This window comes from Paroedura picta, chromosome 9 (assembly GCF_049243985.1).
Source record: "Paroedura picta isolate Pp20150507F chromosome 9, Ppicta_v3.0, whole genome shotgun sequence".
NCBI lineage: Eukaryota > Metazoa > Chordata > Lepidosauria > Squamata > Gekkonidae > Paroedura > Paroedura picta.
In genome coordinates, this window is record NC_135377.1 from 14889179 (window position 1) to 14905145 (window position 15967).

Consider the following 15967-nt stretch of genomic DNA (forward strand, 5'->3'; position numbering starts at 1 on the left):
TGATTAAAAAAAAGGGGGGGGGACCGCCTCAAAACATTAACTAGCTAACATAAGTCACTGCACTTCAAAATCCTGTCATTCACCAGCTCTCTGATACCGCTTCTGCAATCCGGATGTATTTGGTGGGTGCGTTATCACCAGTAATGAAATATCTGTGTAAATCTCATTAAAGATTTACAGGCCAAGGTCTAATGAAGCAGTTATATAACAGTCGGTGAAAAAAGTTTGCTATGTGTGCCGCCAAATGTTAGGATTAGTCCTTAATCCTGAATTACCCTTGCTTTTTGAAATGTGGAAAAGTTGCACAAATTTTGCTTATTTCAACAAACAGACACTTCAGATTTCCTGCATTTTTTTTTCCTCCTAAGGGGTTTGCAAAACAAATGTAAAAAAAAATAAAATTAGTAATAACTAATGGTAGTGACCTGTGGTTACCTTGTTTCTTGAACGTTCCGACGAATCACCGCAAAGCCCTGCAACAAGGTAGCTCACCAGTTCCTGAAAATCTATGTCCAGATTTTGTGTAATTTAAAGGTGCTACTGGACTTGGAGCTTGATCCCTTGTTTCAGTCCAATGCGGCTCCCCACCTGCATCAGCTAGATGCAGCTCTGCAAATACATGTTCGGTTGCAGAACTGGAACCTGAGCTGACCAGGCCTTCCTTTGGCAACATGCTGCTTCCTTTCCACTGTGTAATCCATTTGTTAGAGAATTTATGTTGCCTTTCCAGAGATCTGCCTGAGGTGACTCTGAAGGTAGAACCGATACAATATAAAAAATATAAAACAACTGTCAGCATTGTTTCTGCATTCAAGCAACCATCCTATATATTCAAAAGGGAGACCACCATATTTGCCTTACTGGCTTTGCACACACAAAAAATGTAGTGAGGGTTGTTATACACTCTGTGGACATTGTCCCCTCTCACTACAGAGCCTTGTCCAGAAGCCTAGGAGACAGAAGAAAGTGTGCCTCTTTCTCACCACCTTACCCCCTCCCCCTTCTGGTCCGGCTCACTGGGCTACTGAAAGTCCATCAAGTGAGCTGGAAGATACCGCTCTACCTCTATGGTAGCCACAGAAGAATGTTCACCTGTCCCTGTCAACATTTGGCTCACTGGGCTGCTTGAAGTCTGGTGAGCTGTCTGGTGGATACCCCCTTTCTCCTCTGCCATAGCTCCAGAGGAGTATGCCACACCACCTGATATGCTTTTCAGACTTCTTGTAGTATCTCTTTGTGTTCCTGTGTCTTCTGTTCCGTAGCAGAAGGTACAAGAGTTAGGCATTCCAACTTTGGGCTGGGAAACTCCTGGAGATTTGGGGGAGGAGCATTCAGTTCGGGTAGGGGAGGGACTTCAGCAAGGTATAATACCATAGAGTCCACTGTCCACAGCAGTCATTTTGTTAAATCCGTGGGTTTGAAGGAAGCCAGGACACTGGGAGTTCAATAAGCTCTTTATTGTGACCCCAGTGTGATGGTACTAGAGTCAAAACTGAACCAAAAATCCCTCCAAAAAACCCCTCAAAATTATATTCCGAAGGCTCCAAATGCCAGTGCACATTATTGGTCAGGTTCACTTGAAGCTCACTGGATCCTGTAGAGCAGTGCAGATTTTTGATCATGCCTCAGACCGCAAGCTGGCAAGTCTACAGATCAGCATCTTTTCTTCAGGAGAACTGATCCCTGAAGTTTAGAGATAAATAGCCATTTCTGGATATCTCCAGGATCCACCTGGAAAACAGAATATCTTACTATTTTGTGGTGGGAGAAGAACATCCTACATTTTTGGTCCTGGCCCCTGCTTGGTGAAATGAGCTCCCGGAAGAGCTGAGGGCCCTTTCAGAACTCTCTGGGTTCTGCAAGGCATATAAGTTGGAGCTCTTCCACCAGGCTTTTGGTTGAGGCTGGGCTGCATACTGGGCAGTGCGCTAGGTGATAAGAGTGGGTCCTTCCCCTGGGGGGGGGGGGCTACCATTGCCCCTAGATATTATAGCTGATTGCCATAACCAATAAATGGATGTTTTCAGGAATAATGGGTCTAATGTGGAACTGTGGCTGCCATCTGCATTGGTTTTTTAAATCTTTTAAATCTGTTTTTATGATATTGTATATGGGATATATATGTTTTTACTGTATTGTGAGCCTTCATGAGCCAGCTTGTCTGGGAGTGGCGGGATAAAAATCTAACAAATGAACAAACAAGTGAGGTGGCTGAATTAAAGGTGCTTCAGATGAATAATCACTGGGGTTTTCATCTGATTAGTTGAGAAATCTGTTGACTAAATTCTTCTCTTGAAGTGTTTTACATACACATACACAGGGAAGTCGTTAAGAAATCCTTTAACATCTATTTAAGGCTCAGTTCAGACTTTCTCCTCTTAATAATAATATTAAGTAATTTCTCATATTTATATGCTGCCCTTCTATGTTTATGTTTAAATTATTATTATTATTTATTAATAATAACAATAGTAACTATATTTTTTGTAGCCTGCCGTTCCCTATAGGCTCGGGTTAGGTAACAACAAAATCAAACAACAATCAATCGATACATAAATTATAAGCAATGAAATCTTCATCATGTAGTTAATTAGGTTTTTAAAATTATTTAATTAGGATTAAAAGCTGTCTCTTAATAGTAAAAAAAAAAATTCTTGGGGGGAGGTTGGTTAGAATTTGGGTGGTTTCCAGGAGGGGAGGCCACTATTCTGATGATAAATTTAATATTTTAACATTTTGATGTCTGCTTAATTCTCTCTCCTTTCCCCCCAAAGAAAGCATATTCCTTTTCATAGATCTGTTCTCTTTATGATAGCAGTTTTTAAATAGAAGGATGTGCTTATTTTGTTTTGAGTGGAATTTTGTCTTTTTAGTAATGCGTGTGAGCTGTTTGGTGCCTGGCTACAGAACAGTGGAATACAATTCCAATAAATCAAGTAACGCTGCCACCGGGCATGCGGAGGCACTCTATGCAACACAGCAGTGAATGCATTACCCACTTTCTTTAGAACCATACATTTTAATGATATGCAGAGCGGCACTTCGTTATCCTCCGAAGCATGGCTTATCGTGTTGCATTGGCATACAGTCACCACAAGATGACTTTTTGGTGTGCTGAACACTTGCTTTGCCTTACATAATGAGGAAAATAAATCCATTGCATGTTTCCAGGAAAGTGCTGCTCTACACTTGGTCTCTAATCTGTTAGGGGCCTTGGGCTAGCACAATCTCCTGGCCCTTTAAAGACTATATCATCGCTTCAGTTTTTAATGCTGAATTTTAATTACTATATCTTAATGCTCCGTGTAATCAGGGCTGACTGATCCATTAGGCACAGCAGGGAACAGTGCCTAGGGCCCACCATCCTTTTAGGGGCCCATGAAAATGTTTCCACTTCTTTTTAAAAATAAAAAGCGTGGGAGGGAATGAACACTTACAATCCAATATTTTTTTCTCACCTCAGAAAAAAAAAATTAGGGCCCATGAAAATCTATTAAATTTTGCCCCAAAGAGGGCAAAATAGGAGGTACCCATAAAAGCTGTAATCATCATCATCATCATCATATATTTTTATAGACTGCCCTTCCTCTTTGGCTCATGCACATGCAATACAGTTACATGTGGTCTTGTATGTAAAGGTACCTTTCTGTAGTGTTCTGAGGTGATGTGTGTTATGCGGCCTCCTCACATTCCTTAGTTTTGCTAAGGCCATTTTGGGAGTATATATATACTCCCCAAATGGCCAATGATGGGCCTGGAGTGGGTGGGATGGGGAGGTGCCCTGGGTGGGCATGTAGACAGCTATGCTTTCCAACCATATTCTGCATCATCACACCACTTCTGGGGTTTCTCGGAACCTAAAGATTGTTTCAGGGGTTTCTCAACAGTAAAAAGTTGAGAAAGGCTATCTTAGTTGGGGCCGCAAAACAGGATGGCTTAATTGTATTTTTACCATTGAGAAACCCCTGAAATATCCTTCAGGCTTCGAGAAATCCCTGAAACATCCTTCAGGCATCGAGAAACCCCAGAGGTGATGCCATAGTGCAGAAAATGATTGGAATCATAGCTGTATACATGCCCACCTGGGGTCCCTCCCCCTCTGAGGCCCTTCATTGGCTATTTGGGGCGGGCGAGGCATGATCAGGGCCCTGACTGAGCTAAAACCCTTCTGCGGGGCCTGCAAAAGGGAGCACTTCCACTAGGCATTTGATTGAGACCAGGCATAACCAACAATATCTGCAGGGCCCCTGCCCGCCCCTCCCCCCCCCAGAAATCCATCAAGGCATTATGCTCCTGGATTTGTTTGTATTACTACTGTTTAATGTTGTTCTGTTACCCTGTTATCATCAGTTAGTATTATTAATTTTATAGTTATTTATATGTATGGTTCTTTGTATAGTTCTCAGTTCCATGTAAACCGCGCTGAGCCTATGTTCTCTGATGCTAGGGGTGCTTGGAGAAGATGAAGGTTCAGTGCTATCTGCATAGCTTTGGAGTCTGGGAGTTGGGGTTCACACTTGGGTGTAACAAACATGTCTTGGAAAGTGGGGAGGTTACTTAGCAAAGTGGGGTGACAGGTTGGTGGAGCCGATGGGGAATATATTGGTCAGCATAGGTACTGCAATTTAGTCTTAACAAAAAGAATCACGATCTTTGTTTGTTTCTTTTCCATAAATTGCTTTTGCCAAACATGCCAAGCCTCTTTATTAGAGATGTTGACTGGAAACATGACAGTACCTATATTCTGCCGCATCCCATGTGACTTTCATTTTATTGTATTGATTTTGTAAGCTGCTTTGGGCAGGTTCCTGCAGAGGTAGCATAACATTTTTTTCTTTAAAAAATAAAATATTTTTTTCCTTTTCCTCTGAGGAATTTTCCTGTTAATTATACAAGATCAATTACAAAATTCTAATCTTTCAACCAGATCATATTTTAGTCTGTTCAAAACAGAAAATTCAAGCCTGAACCTTGTTCGTAGGTGAGGCTGGCTATAAAGATAAACAGCCCCAAGGTTGTTACCTCACCTAACACAATTCTTTCAACTAGTCAGTTCACACTTCAGCTGTGAAACCTCAAGGATTGTTGTATAATCAAATGATAGACCAATTGCTGTGCGTGGATGTGCAATGAATTTCTTTTTCTGCTTAGTACACTGTCGAAATATGTGCTAGCAGCAACAAGCTAATGGAATGGAGCCCATCTTCTGCTGTGCTTAACATTTCCCGTTGAACAGTTGATAAGCTGTGGACTGGAGGTCATGCTCATCATGTGAGCAGCTTCTTCTGGTGTAATTTAATGATGTAGCTAATAAAGATGCCAGGGAATTTCAATAGGAGTGCTCTGAAAGATGTTTTCTGCATCAGCTTAACTGCACTTGGACCCAGTAATGCTTGAAGAACTTTATAAAGAATCTGTGAGTAAGAAGTTGAAATTGAATTTATTGAAATGTCATGTGCACATTGTGATGCCTTTGGGACTTTGACGGCATTATGCATGTGTACAAGTTTATGTAGTTCCATCTCTGAGCACACCTGCTTGGGATCTTCTTCTGCTCTGGTTTGATGTTCTATAGCAAAAGTTGGAGGCTGTAAAGCTGGTACAGTCTACCAAACTACAGATCTTCATTATAACCTGATCTTCCAAATTCCTGTCCCCCACCTAGTGGAATGAGCTCCTGGAGGAACTGTGGGCCCTGTGGGAGCTTTCAATGTTCTGCAGGGCTTTGCAAAATGGAGCTCTTCTGCCAGGTTTATGGTTGAGGCTGGTGTGGCAAGAAGATCATGTTGGGTCCCCCTGTGCCAAGCGGTGTCAAGCTTTGTGTCATCTGTGATCCCTCTTCCCACTTCCTCTTTCAGATGTCGGGGTGGGGGTTAGGAGGTTGAAGGCACCACCATGTTTCTTGAGATTTGTGATGCTTGTTGTATGGTTTTATAACCTAGTGAGTTTTAATGGGGTTTTACGGGGGGGGGGGTTATTATGAACAAATTGTAGCCCACCATGAACCAGTCCTGTGAGTGGCAGGAAATCAATTAATTAATAAAGTCCTCTGGGTTTGCACAATTCCTCTATTGTTGAGCACTTAGATACACTCCCTCACTTCCTATCTCTTGGCAACAATCTAAAATATAATCCTGAGAACTAGATCTGGAAAATTATTGATCAAACTATGATTTGTAGTTCTGGCTCCAAAGCTATTTGCTAAGATATAGACAGGGAAGGCAAGCACAAAATCTGTAAACCATGGATCCAACACGTCCCCCCCCCTGTTTGTAGATGGATAGAGTCAATGTGCTCCCCAATTCAAATCATGTAGAATTTTTTTTTGAAACTTTTGTTTTCTCACTTTAAACAAATCACCACCAAAGCTTTTTACATGCACCGTTCTTTTGCAATTCAAATATACCCAAGGATAAATCTTTACCCCTTCACTGAGATTGTTCTCCCTACGCCTTCTTCCTGACCACTGAAAACTAAAATGGAGCTCTTACTACGTGTCCTAGTAGACTCTGATTCTCGTTCATTGGCAATGCATGGAACTCTGAGCCATTTAAAGCAAGGAAAGCCTAGAAACCTATTCTAAAACGCCCTGCATTATTCTAAAAATAGACACTGCCAAATCTGCTTTCAGAATGGATTATGGAAATCAAATGAATTTGCATATCATTGTTCAGCTTGCCTGTGTTGTTCTGGATGGCTTTGCAGAGTGTTTGCTTTGTTTTGTTTTCACTTTGCTTTCTCATGGATTGGAGTAAAGAGGAGGGGAAAAGTTAAGACTCACAGTCCTTGGAAAACAATCATGGCAGGAAAGTTAGATGCTGGCAAGGTAAAAAGTCTAGTTTTTTAATATATGCAAGAGGTAATTTTAATGTGCAAGGGGGAATATTCAACCATGTAATTCCCCATACCTCTGTAGTGGAAAATGCCATCATCAGGTTATAGAAGACTTCTGTTGACCCTGTAGGATTTTCAAGTCAGGAGACATCCAGAGATGGTTTGCCATAGAGATCCTGAGCTTTCTTGCTGCTCTCCCATCCAAATATTAACATGTTTAGCATAGGGATCACCTGGAATGATAGCTCATCTCCAGACTGAATGGATCAGTTCCCCCTGGAGAAAATGGCTGCTTTGGAGGATGGACTCCAGAGCTTTGTCAATAGACATCCCTCCCCGCTCCAAATTTCCAGTTTTGTGTTTGCAGCCTATGTATGTACTTGTTTGCTTATAAACATCATGCTCATCTTCTATTGGTCATACGTAGATGGGGCAAAGGTCTGTGTGATCATTCTCACTTTCTTTTCCTTTCTACCTGTGATGATTTTAATTAGAGTTACCAGATATCCACCCTTTAGAGCAGGAGTAGTGAACCTGTGGTCCTCCAGATGTCCATGGACTACAATTCCCACCAGCAAATGCTGGTGGGGGCTCATGGGAATTGTAGTCCATGGACATCTGGAGGACCACAGGTTCACTACCCCTGCTTTAGAGGACATGTCTTCCAAGTACACAGCTATATATTGGGAGTTTCCAGCAACCCTATCTAAAATACATTAATGTTTTTGTTTTCCAGTGGGAGGTCATGACCAGGGATAGGGGGGGGGGCATGTCATGAAGCAGACCTTCCAATTAGCATGACATCTGTATTCTGTATTTTTATTTTGTATTGTGAACACACAATAGATGTTTATGAATCCAGGAAATAAATCAATAAAAATGTTTTATTGTTATGAGTTCCTGCAGCAATGCAGAAGTTTCATTAAAAAAAAAATCAGGACTCGGGGGGGGCATTTGAGACCCCAAAATCACTGCTGAGAGGGGATTGGTGGCTTATGATGATTGACAACCTGAGGAGCAGGGGGAAACCTGTGGGTTGTCCACACTTCCGGCTTCTCCGCTGCCTCATCTGGAAGGGAAAAACTGTGACGAGATGGCATGATAACTTGGGCTGGGTGTCCCATCAGGAAGTGGTCAAATGCCTGGAAGTGTATGGTCAATGTTGGCTCATTCTTCCACATGTGATGGAGGTACAAGAGGGTGCATAGATTTTGGTCCAAGATCCGTGCTGTTTTGGAAAAGTTGTTAACATTTCAATTTGCTTTGAAGCTTGAGTTCATGTTGTTAAGCTTTTTTCCTAAATCTTTGCCTGTATATGCAAGAACCATGTTCTTTTACGCCACGACAGCAACCAGACTGCTACTGGCTAAGAACAGGAAAGTTTGGGAGATTCTTACTATCGAACTCCGGCTAGATAAACTGGCAGACTTTGCAAAACTGGCAAGACTTACAGCACTAGTCAATGGTAGAGCAAAATGTGAATTTCTGAAGCAATGGAAGACATACCTGGATTACCTAGCTGCATAGAGTACAGGTCGGAGGGGAAAGGTGGAGAGAAGACGAAGGGAAGCTATGTGTAAGGGGGAAAAAGTATATATTTTTTGTATTTTGTTTATGTTGTTAGTTCTGGTATGCAATAATAAAAATAAAAATAATATTATTTTTTTAAAAAGGAAGCGGCCAGATGCATGGCTTACAATTGTGCTTTTACAAGCAGAAGTTGGCGTGCATTGTCTGCCTCCATGCGGAAATGGTCTTGGTCAAGTCCCAAGAAGAGAATATACCTATAACTGGAGCATAAGAGATTGCGCAGGAAAAGTTTATTAAAAAGATCACCAAGAGAAAAGGGCACTTGATGAAAGAGATTCAGAACTGCGTGGCATTTCTCGTGTGCAGCCGACCAATCAGCATAAGTGATATTGGCTGAGGAATAGAGTCAATAGCCTTTGAGGATCTACAGCAAATCAGCCAGAAATCAGTAGATATTTTGCCTGTCCCTAAGACCCTAAGCTGCAGCAAAGAATGCAGGAATAAAAGAATGCTGGCTGCCTGCCCTTTGAAAATATAAAAGCCAGCATTTATTTGGATCTGTCTTTTGCACTAATTGGAACACATGAGGCCCTTGCAAGGAGGAGAGCAATGTACCATCTGAAATTAATCTCTAGCTTTGCTAATATAAGGATCATATTTTTCTTCCTTTTTTCTCCTTTCTTCTTTCCGCCTTACCATGCAGATGCTTGGATTTTCCCCTAAAGTAGGGGTAGTCAATCTGTGGTCCTCCAGATGTCCATGGACTACAATTTCCATGAGCCCCTGCCAGTGTTTGCTGGCAGGGGCTCATGAGAATTGTAGTCCATGAACATCTGGAGGAGCACAGGTTGACTACCCCTGCCCTAAAGGACTTGCTTAGCCACTGACATTCCTTTGGCCGAATACATCTGAACCAAGATTATTTTAAATAAATTACTCTTTTGTTTTTGATTTTTTTTGGGGGGGAAGACCTCAGGGAAGATAATAGCTAGTCCATATTTTATAATGTTGAGAAGTTTTAACTGCTATGAACTGACACATGGCTGAAGTCAGTAGTAGTGGCATATATTGCATGTGGTCAAAGGCTGTTGCACTCAGTCACGGAAACATCAAATTAAAATAGGAACCATAAACAGAATTACTAAAAAGAATTCAATTTAAAAGTGCTCGACGAGTTGAGGTAACGTCTCACCCAACAGAAATAACTTTGGCCTCTCATTTTCTTGGCCGCCAAGACAAATAACAACACTCTGTATGAGGTGAATGAATAAGTATCTGTCAGAAGAAAGTTCTACACTCTTTATAAGTGGGGAACAAGACAGAAAGTAATGAGGCAGAACCTTTGTGCCGATACATAAGCTGCAGTCCATTGGGGCTGGGGAGTATTGGTGAGCAAGCAATGCTGGGAATTTGTTTAGCTTCTCCAGTGGAAACACCAGAGACCAAAGGTGATGTACAGAAGAGTCCACTAGCTTTCTTTAAAAATAAAATTCAAACCTGGATCCCGCTTGCCTGTCAAAACTCAGAGACTTCCCTCCAGGACCCTGAGGCATAGGCCTGGTAAATAATTAAAATCCTTCTTCATGAGTAATTTAAACATCATTCTAAGAAGTGATATCTCAACCAAGCATATCCCAGAGGTTTTTTTGGGGAGTTAACGTAATTCAGTCAGATTTAAATAATAAATAAAAACAGATAATTTTTCATAGGGGATTTAAAGATAACATCCCAGAGAGGAAAGAGAAAGTTTTTTCTTTTTCTTTTTCCCCTGGGGACTGAATTGTCCTAGGGGTGTGCAGTTCTGTTTATTTGGTTTCCCCCCCTGTTTAGATCTATTGGATTGCAACAGGGTAGTTTGCCCCACCATCTCCTGTGTCCCCATTGGGGACAATGGGAGACCATTTTCAGCAGTACACCCAATCCACCCTGGTTTTCTGCTTCCAGATAAGGCAGCTGGGGGTGAAGAGGTTCCACCACTGGGAGGAATTTTTGTTGGTTTGTTTAGGAATATGGTAGCACTGCCACATTCCTAAATGTGATGGGGGGGATGCTCCAGGTGGCTTGGTAGTGTTGTGCAGCACCATGGAGCTGGCTGGGGCATATTTTGCCCCTTCTGGGATGTCGTAATCAGGGGAGGAGCTGGGCCTGGATGACCCAATTCTTCCACTGTCACATGGGCCTACCCCAACTGAGGCCCTGTTGCCGCCCGGAGAGCCTGAGTTAGTCCATGCTAGGGACGGGCCCAACTCACCACCAATGTGAGCATTAGTCTCACCACTGGAGAAGTGGTAAGGCAGGGCTAATTCCTAGTGTGGAAATGGTCAGTGTTGCTATGGAGAAGCAGGCAATGGCAAACCACCTCTGAATGCCTCTTGCTTTGAAAACCTTATGGGATTGCCTGAAGTCTGTTGCAACTTGAAATTCTACACACACAGAAAGGTTTGAAGGTTTTTTGTTGTTGTTATTTGGTTGGTTTGGCTATGTGTTTTATAACGTTTTGCTTTTACCTGTTAACAGCCTAAGTGTCCCTGATTGGGCAGAAAGGAAGGATATAAATTTTGTAAATAAAGAATAAAAGAATAACACACCATTTGCCCTTGAGAAGTGTCGTGCTCTAAAAGATGTGAGGTGACAGAAGAGCTTGTGATCTTTATTCATGTAGTATCCGTAGGTCCACTCTGAGATGCTCAATAATCTAAAGTAAGAAATCCAGTCAAGGGATTTATATATCTCCCAGAGGTGGCTTTGTAAACTCCGTCTGTAGTGGACCAAGAAGGTGGGGGACAAATTTCAATGTCAAATCCTGACTCCTTGTGAAAATGCTACGGTCTTTTTTCCCCCCTAAGAGTTAATAATTGTTTATCATGACTGCAGGGGTACTGTGTGAAGAAAAGGACAATCTCTTTGGCAATCAGGTTTCAAACTGTTTAGGGTTTTACTCCTTAATAATAACACTTTAAGAAACCTATTTGTATCCAGTGCTCACTGGTGTAATGTGCTCCACTTTCAACTTGGAAAACTCTATTTAACAACTAGGTCACAGCATTCTGCTCTAACCTGTGTTTTTGAAGTGGACGTAAGATATAACCCCAGTGGAGTTCTCAGCTCATCATACCAACAGGAGTGGAAGAAAACAGTTTTCAAAGTGTTAGCATTACAACTTGGGCGGGGGGATGTAGTGCACTATCCTTCACAGGTGCATAAAGAGAAGCGGAATTCTTCAGTCAGCATTTAAATTGTTTGAGCTAGGGAGACTTGCAAATGCAGCACCCTTAAAGCAAAGGGGAAATGAGATAAATTAAGTTGGATGACCAAAAAAAGGGTTAAAAAGAGGGGTGGAGGTTAACAAACATATTTTCACTGGTTCCCTTTATTATTTGTTAAAATATATCAAAGAAATGATAGAAATGTGTCTAAAAAGACAGAATCTTTGATCATATGCAAAGGACGTAATTATAAAAAATAAGAGAAACAGTGAAAAAATACTTTTGTCTTTTCTCTTTCATTTTTAAATATATGTATCAATCTCCATGAAGAAGCTTCGCAGGAAATGTGTGCTGGAGATTCTTCTTAATATTTCGGAAGAAACTTTTCTTTCCTCAGCACCATGTTTTTTTCTTTGCTCTCGTTCAGACTTTTTCAACCAGAGTTTCGTGAAATCCTGGAGTTTCTTGAGGGCCCTGGAAGGGCTCCCTGAATGGGTGGGAATTAATCAGTTTTTTAATATTTATACTTTAAATGTGTTAAATATTTATCAGGTGATATATGGTCATGTTAACCGACACCCCATCTCAAAATGACGAATGCTGGGCCTGGAGGAGGTGGGAAGGGGCCATAGTTGGGCATGCCTATAGCTATTCTTCCCAACCATATTTTGCACGATCGCGCCACTTATTGCATTTCTTGAAGCTTGAAGAATGTTTCAGGGATTCTGCAACTGAAAAGAGAAAGGCTGCTCCAATTGTCGTGGCTCTTTGTGTTCCTTTTCTTGATCTGCCATAGCAAGAAATTCATGGCTAGAAGGGGAGGCATTTTTGTTGAACCCCACCCCCCCCTTACCTGTGACAGACCTCTGACTCCTCACCCCCAAGCAGCAATTGCTTCTGTCTACAGACATTTTGGCCAGGATCCAAGTCCTTGTATTGTCCAATGATATGAATATAAGTACAGCAGCAACATTAGCTTTTCCTAAATATAGTCCCAGAGTAGCAAATGGCATGCCTTAAGGCAGCCCACTGTGTCAGGTTAATGTATTTATCACAGTCTTCCTCACTGGAGCTCAGGGCAGCATAGATGATTCTCTCATCTTCTATATTAGTTGCAATGATCAAATCATCTAGAGAAAAAGAAGAACTAGCCAAAGTCACCCAAAGATCTTCATGGCTCAGGGCCAAGCCAGATGTGTGTTGGGAGCTGTGTTTAGCATTTATTTGAAGGCTTGCAAGGTCTGATTTCAGTAAGCTCTGTGGTACACAGTGTGTGTGTGTGTGTGTGGGGGGGGGTATCACTAGCCTCCCCTGCACTATTCCCCCTACTTGAATTGGCCCCAGACTGTTCTCTCACTCTGTTGTGTTAAACAGGAATTGAAACTCCCAACATATGTCTTGCTTTGTCCTGAGCTGGCATTTGAAACCAGGACCATTTCCACACTAGGAACTACACTGCCCTGGCTCCCATGTGGGAGCACAAATCTGGGGCGGACAAGGTGCATCGGGCCAAATGCTCCCCCATGTAGGAACAGGAAGGGGTGGGGCACCCTTCCCCAATTCAAACTCTAGCCCGCAGCCTGGTGCAAAGCCTCCAGTGTGGAAACGGTGCAGGTCTCTCAATTTCTAGTCCAAAACGCTAACCAATAAACCGCAACTGTAGTCAAAACAATCTTCACGAATATCTTAGCACCGCAGGTTTTGGGTTTGGCTACTTGGTAATGGGTGGGGACGCATGCAGCTTTGAGTCAAGTCAGTGACCTCGATTAGGATATTTTATAGTTTTTATTTAGTATTTCTTGTTATGCTTTAACGCCTTTGATTTTGCTGTTATGTATGACTAAACATTTCCTGGTTGACCCTTGCTAAACAGAGGGGATACCTGGATTGGATTTGAAATGTGAATTTGGGTTCTGCATTTGATTCACGACTTTTACATGTCGGCATATTTATGTTGTGCTTTTCTAATTCCTTCTTTGTTTTATTTTGTTTTTCAGGATTTATTTATACATGTGGTGGAACTTTAAAAGGACTTAACGGTACAATAGAAAGCCCTGGCTTCCCATACGGATATCCAAATGGTGCAAACTGTACGTGGGTAATAATTGCAGAAGAAAGAAATAGAATACAGATAGTATTTCAGTCTTTTGCTCTAGAAGAAGAATATGATTATTTATCATTATATGATGGTCATCCTCATCCTACGAACTTCAGGACAAGGTAAATAATGCAGCTACCTATCAAAATCCAGGTGGTTAAAACTGTAGATTTGATTCACGAATCTCTACGGCAGGGGTAGTCAAACTGCGGCCCTCCAGATGTCCATGGACTACAATTCCCAGGAGCCCCTGCCAGCATTCGCTGGCAGGGGCTCCTGGGAATTGTAGTCCATGGACATCTGGAGGGCCACAGTTTGACTACCCCAGCTCTACGGCAACAGCAGAGATGGCTGGCAGGAGCAGAACCAAATCTACATTTCCCCAACAATATTGCTTGCACTGTTTTCTGCCACACCCAGCCTTATATTACATAATGATGTTCACCAATGCTGCCTGTTTGACTTGACACTGAAAACTGTTTGATATTGTGGGTTGGTTTCTAATGGCAATCAACCTCTTTGATTGGCAGAAGACACTTTGAGCCAGGGGAGAGCACCACTGTTGACATCTCAAATGACTTCACTTTCAAAATAAATAGGAAATCACTTTGCTTTCCAGTATATAGATAGGTCAAGTTGACTAGGTTGTCCCACTTTTGGAGGGACATCTGGGGGTACCTGGCAAATTGTACATATGTACAATTTTTGTTGCTCTATAGAGGCCAAATTTTTAATCAAGAACCTCCCCAGTCAATGGTGTCCCGCTTTGCCAATGGTAAAATCTGGTCACCTTAAGGTAGGTGGACTCACATTCTAGCTGTATCTAAAGAAGTGAGCAGTGACTCATGAAAGCTCATACCCTACCACAAATTTTGTTAGACTTCAGGGTGCTGCTGGACTCTTACTCTTTTCTAATCTTTTAGAGCAGACGTTCTTAACCAGGGTTTTATGAAACCCTGGGGTTTCCTGATGACCCTGGAAGGGTTTCTGGAATGGGTGGGAGTTAATCTATTTTTAATATATATTTTTTGAATTTTGTAAACATTTATCAGGTGATATAACCATGTATGGTAAAGTCCATCTACACCCCCCCTCCCAAAATGACCAATGATGGGTCTGGAAGATCTGGGAAGGAGAGGGGCTCCAGGTGGGCATGTACACAGCTATTCTTCTCAACCATATTTACACAATTCTACCACTTCTGGGGTTTCTCGAAGCCTGAAGGATGTTTCATAGAATCATAGAATCATAGAGTTGGAAGGAGCCATACAGGCCATATCAGGGGATTCTCAATAGTAAAAAGTAGAGCAAAGCTGCTTTAGAGCAGTGGTCCCCAACCTTTTTATCACTGGGGACCGGTCAACTCTTGACAATTTTACTGAGGCCCGGGGGAGGGGGGTCTTTTGCCGAGGGATGTTGCTGCTACCTGCTCCACTTGCTTTCTCACCGGCACCCCAGACTTCCCACCACCCACTGGGGGGCACTGCCAGCAGCAGCTGCGCAGTTCCATGCCAAGGGGGAGCCCCAGCCATGGTGGCCGCCGGAGAGCTCTAAAGGTGAGCCGGCGGCAAAGTGGCAGGGCAGCCCCCGAGGCAACAGCCAGGGAGGAGGACGAGGAGGAGCCGTGGCCCTGTACTGACTGATCCAGGTACTGGCCCCGGTCCCCGGACCGGTGGTTGGGGACCACTACTTTAGAGGATTGCAATTTGTCTCGTGGGAGAAGCTCAGATCAAACAAGCAATAGGACAGTGTAATATACCATAACCTGAGATCTATGACTGAATTGTCTGAATGCTTGGGACCCCAACATGTATCTGAAGGCAACAGACAGAATAAGTTAATTCTCCACAGACTAATGTAGACTTGAGGCTGATATAATTCACAGTGGATTGAATCTTGTGGATCTCTTCTACTAGAAGAGGCACTTTTTTCCTTACAGAAGGAGCCTTGACCTGATAAAAGATCCACATGGGTGCCTTAGGCTGATCCTGCATTCAGCAAGGGGTTAGACGACGTGTTCTGTATGGCTCCATCCAACTCTGTGATTCAAATGACATTTTGCACAGAGAATTCCTGCTAGGGAGACATTTCATAAGGGTCTTGAGTGCAAAGGCAAGTGTTGGGTAGTGCTTGAGGAAAAAAATGGTTGGTGTGAAAAGAAATCTCACAAGTTTTAATTCATAGTTATGCTTGTTGAAAGCCTTTTACCAAAGTACCGGTGTAGCACCACATTTCACAACTGATTCGGTTTGCACGTTCACTTAAGTCATGAAACACGACTGCACAATGTAGAGATAAC

General features: G+C 42.5%; 1 protein-coding gene across 8 annotated transcripts in view; it reads left to right on the plus strand.

The window, feature by feature from the left end:
• The window catches only part of CSMD3 (CUB and Sushi multiple domains 3), a 675220-nt gene that overhangs the window by 116251 nt on the left and 543002 nt on the right, over positions 1-15967 (plus strand). For all 8 annotated transcript variants that reach the window (XM_077351631.1, XM_077351632.1, XM_077351635.1 and 5 more), the window contains exon 2: positions 13568-13790. In XM_077351631.1, coding sequence (XP_077207746.1) covers positions 13568-13790 — 223 coding nt within the window. The remainder of the gene's footprint in view (positions 1-13567; positions 13791-15967) is intronic.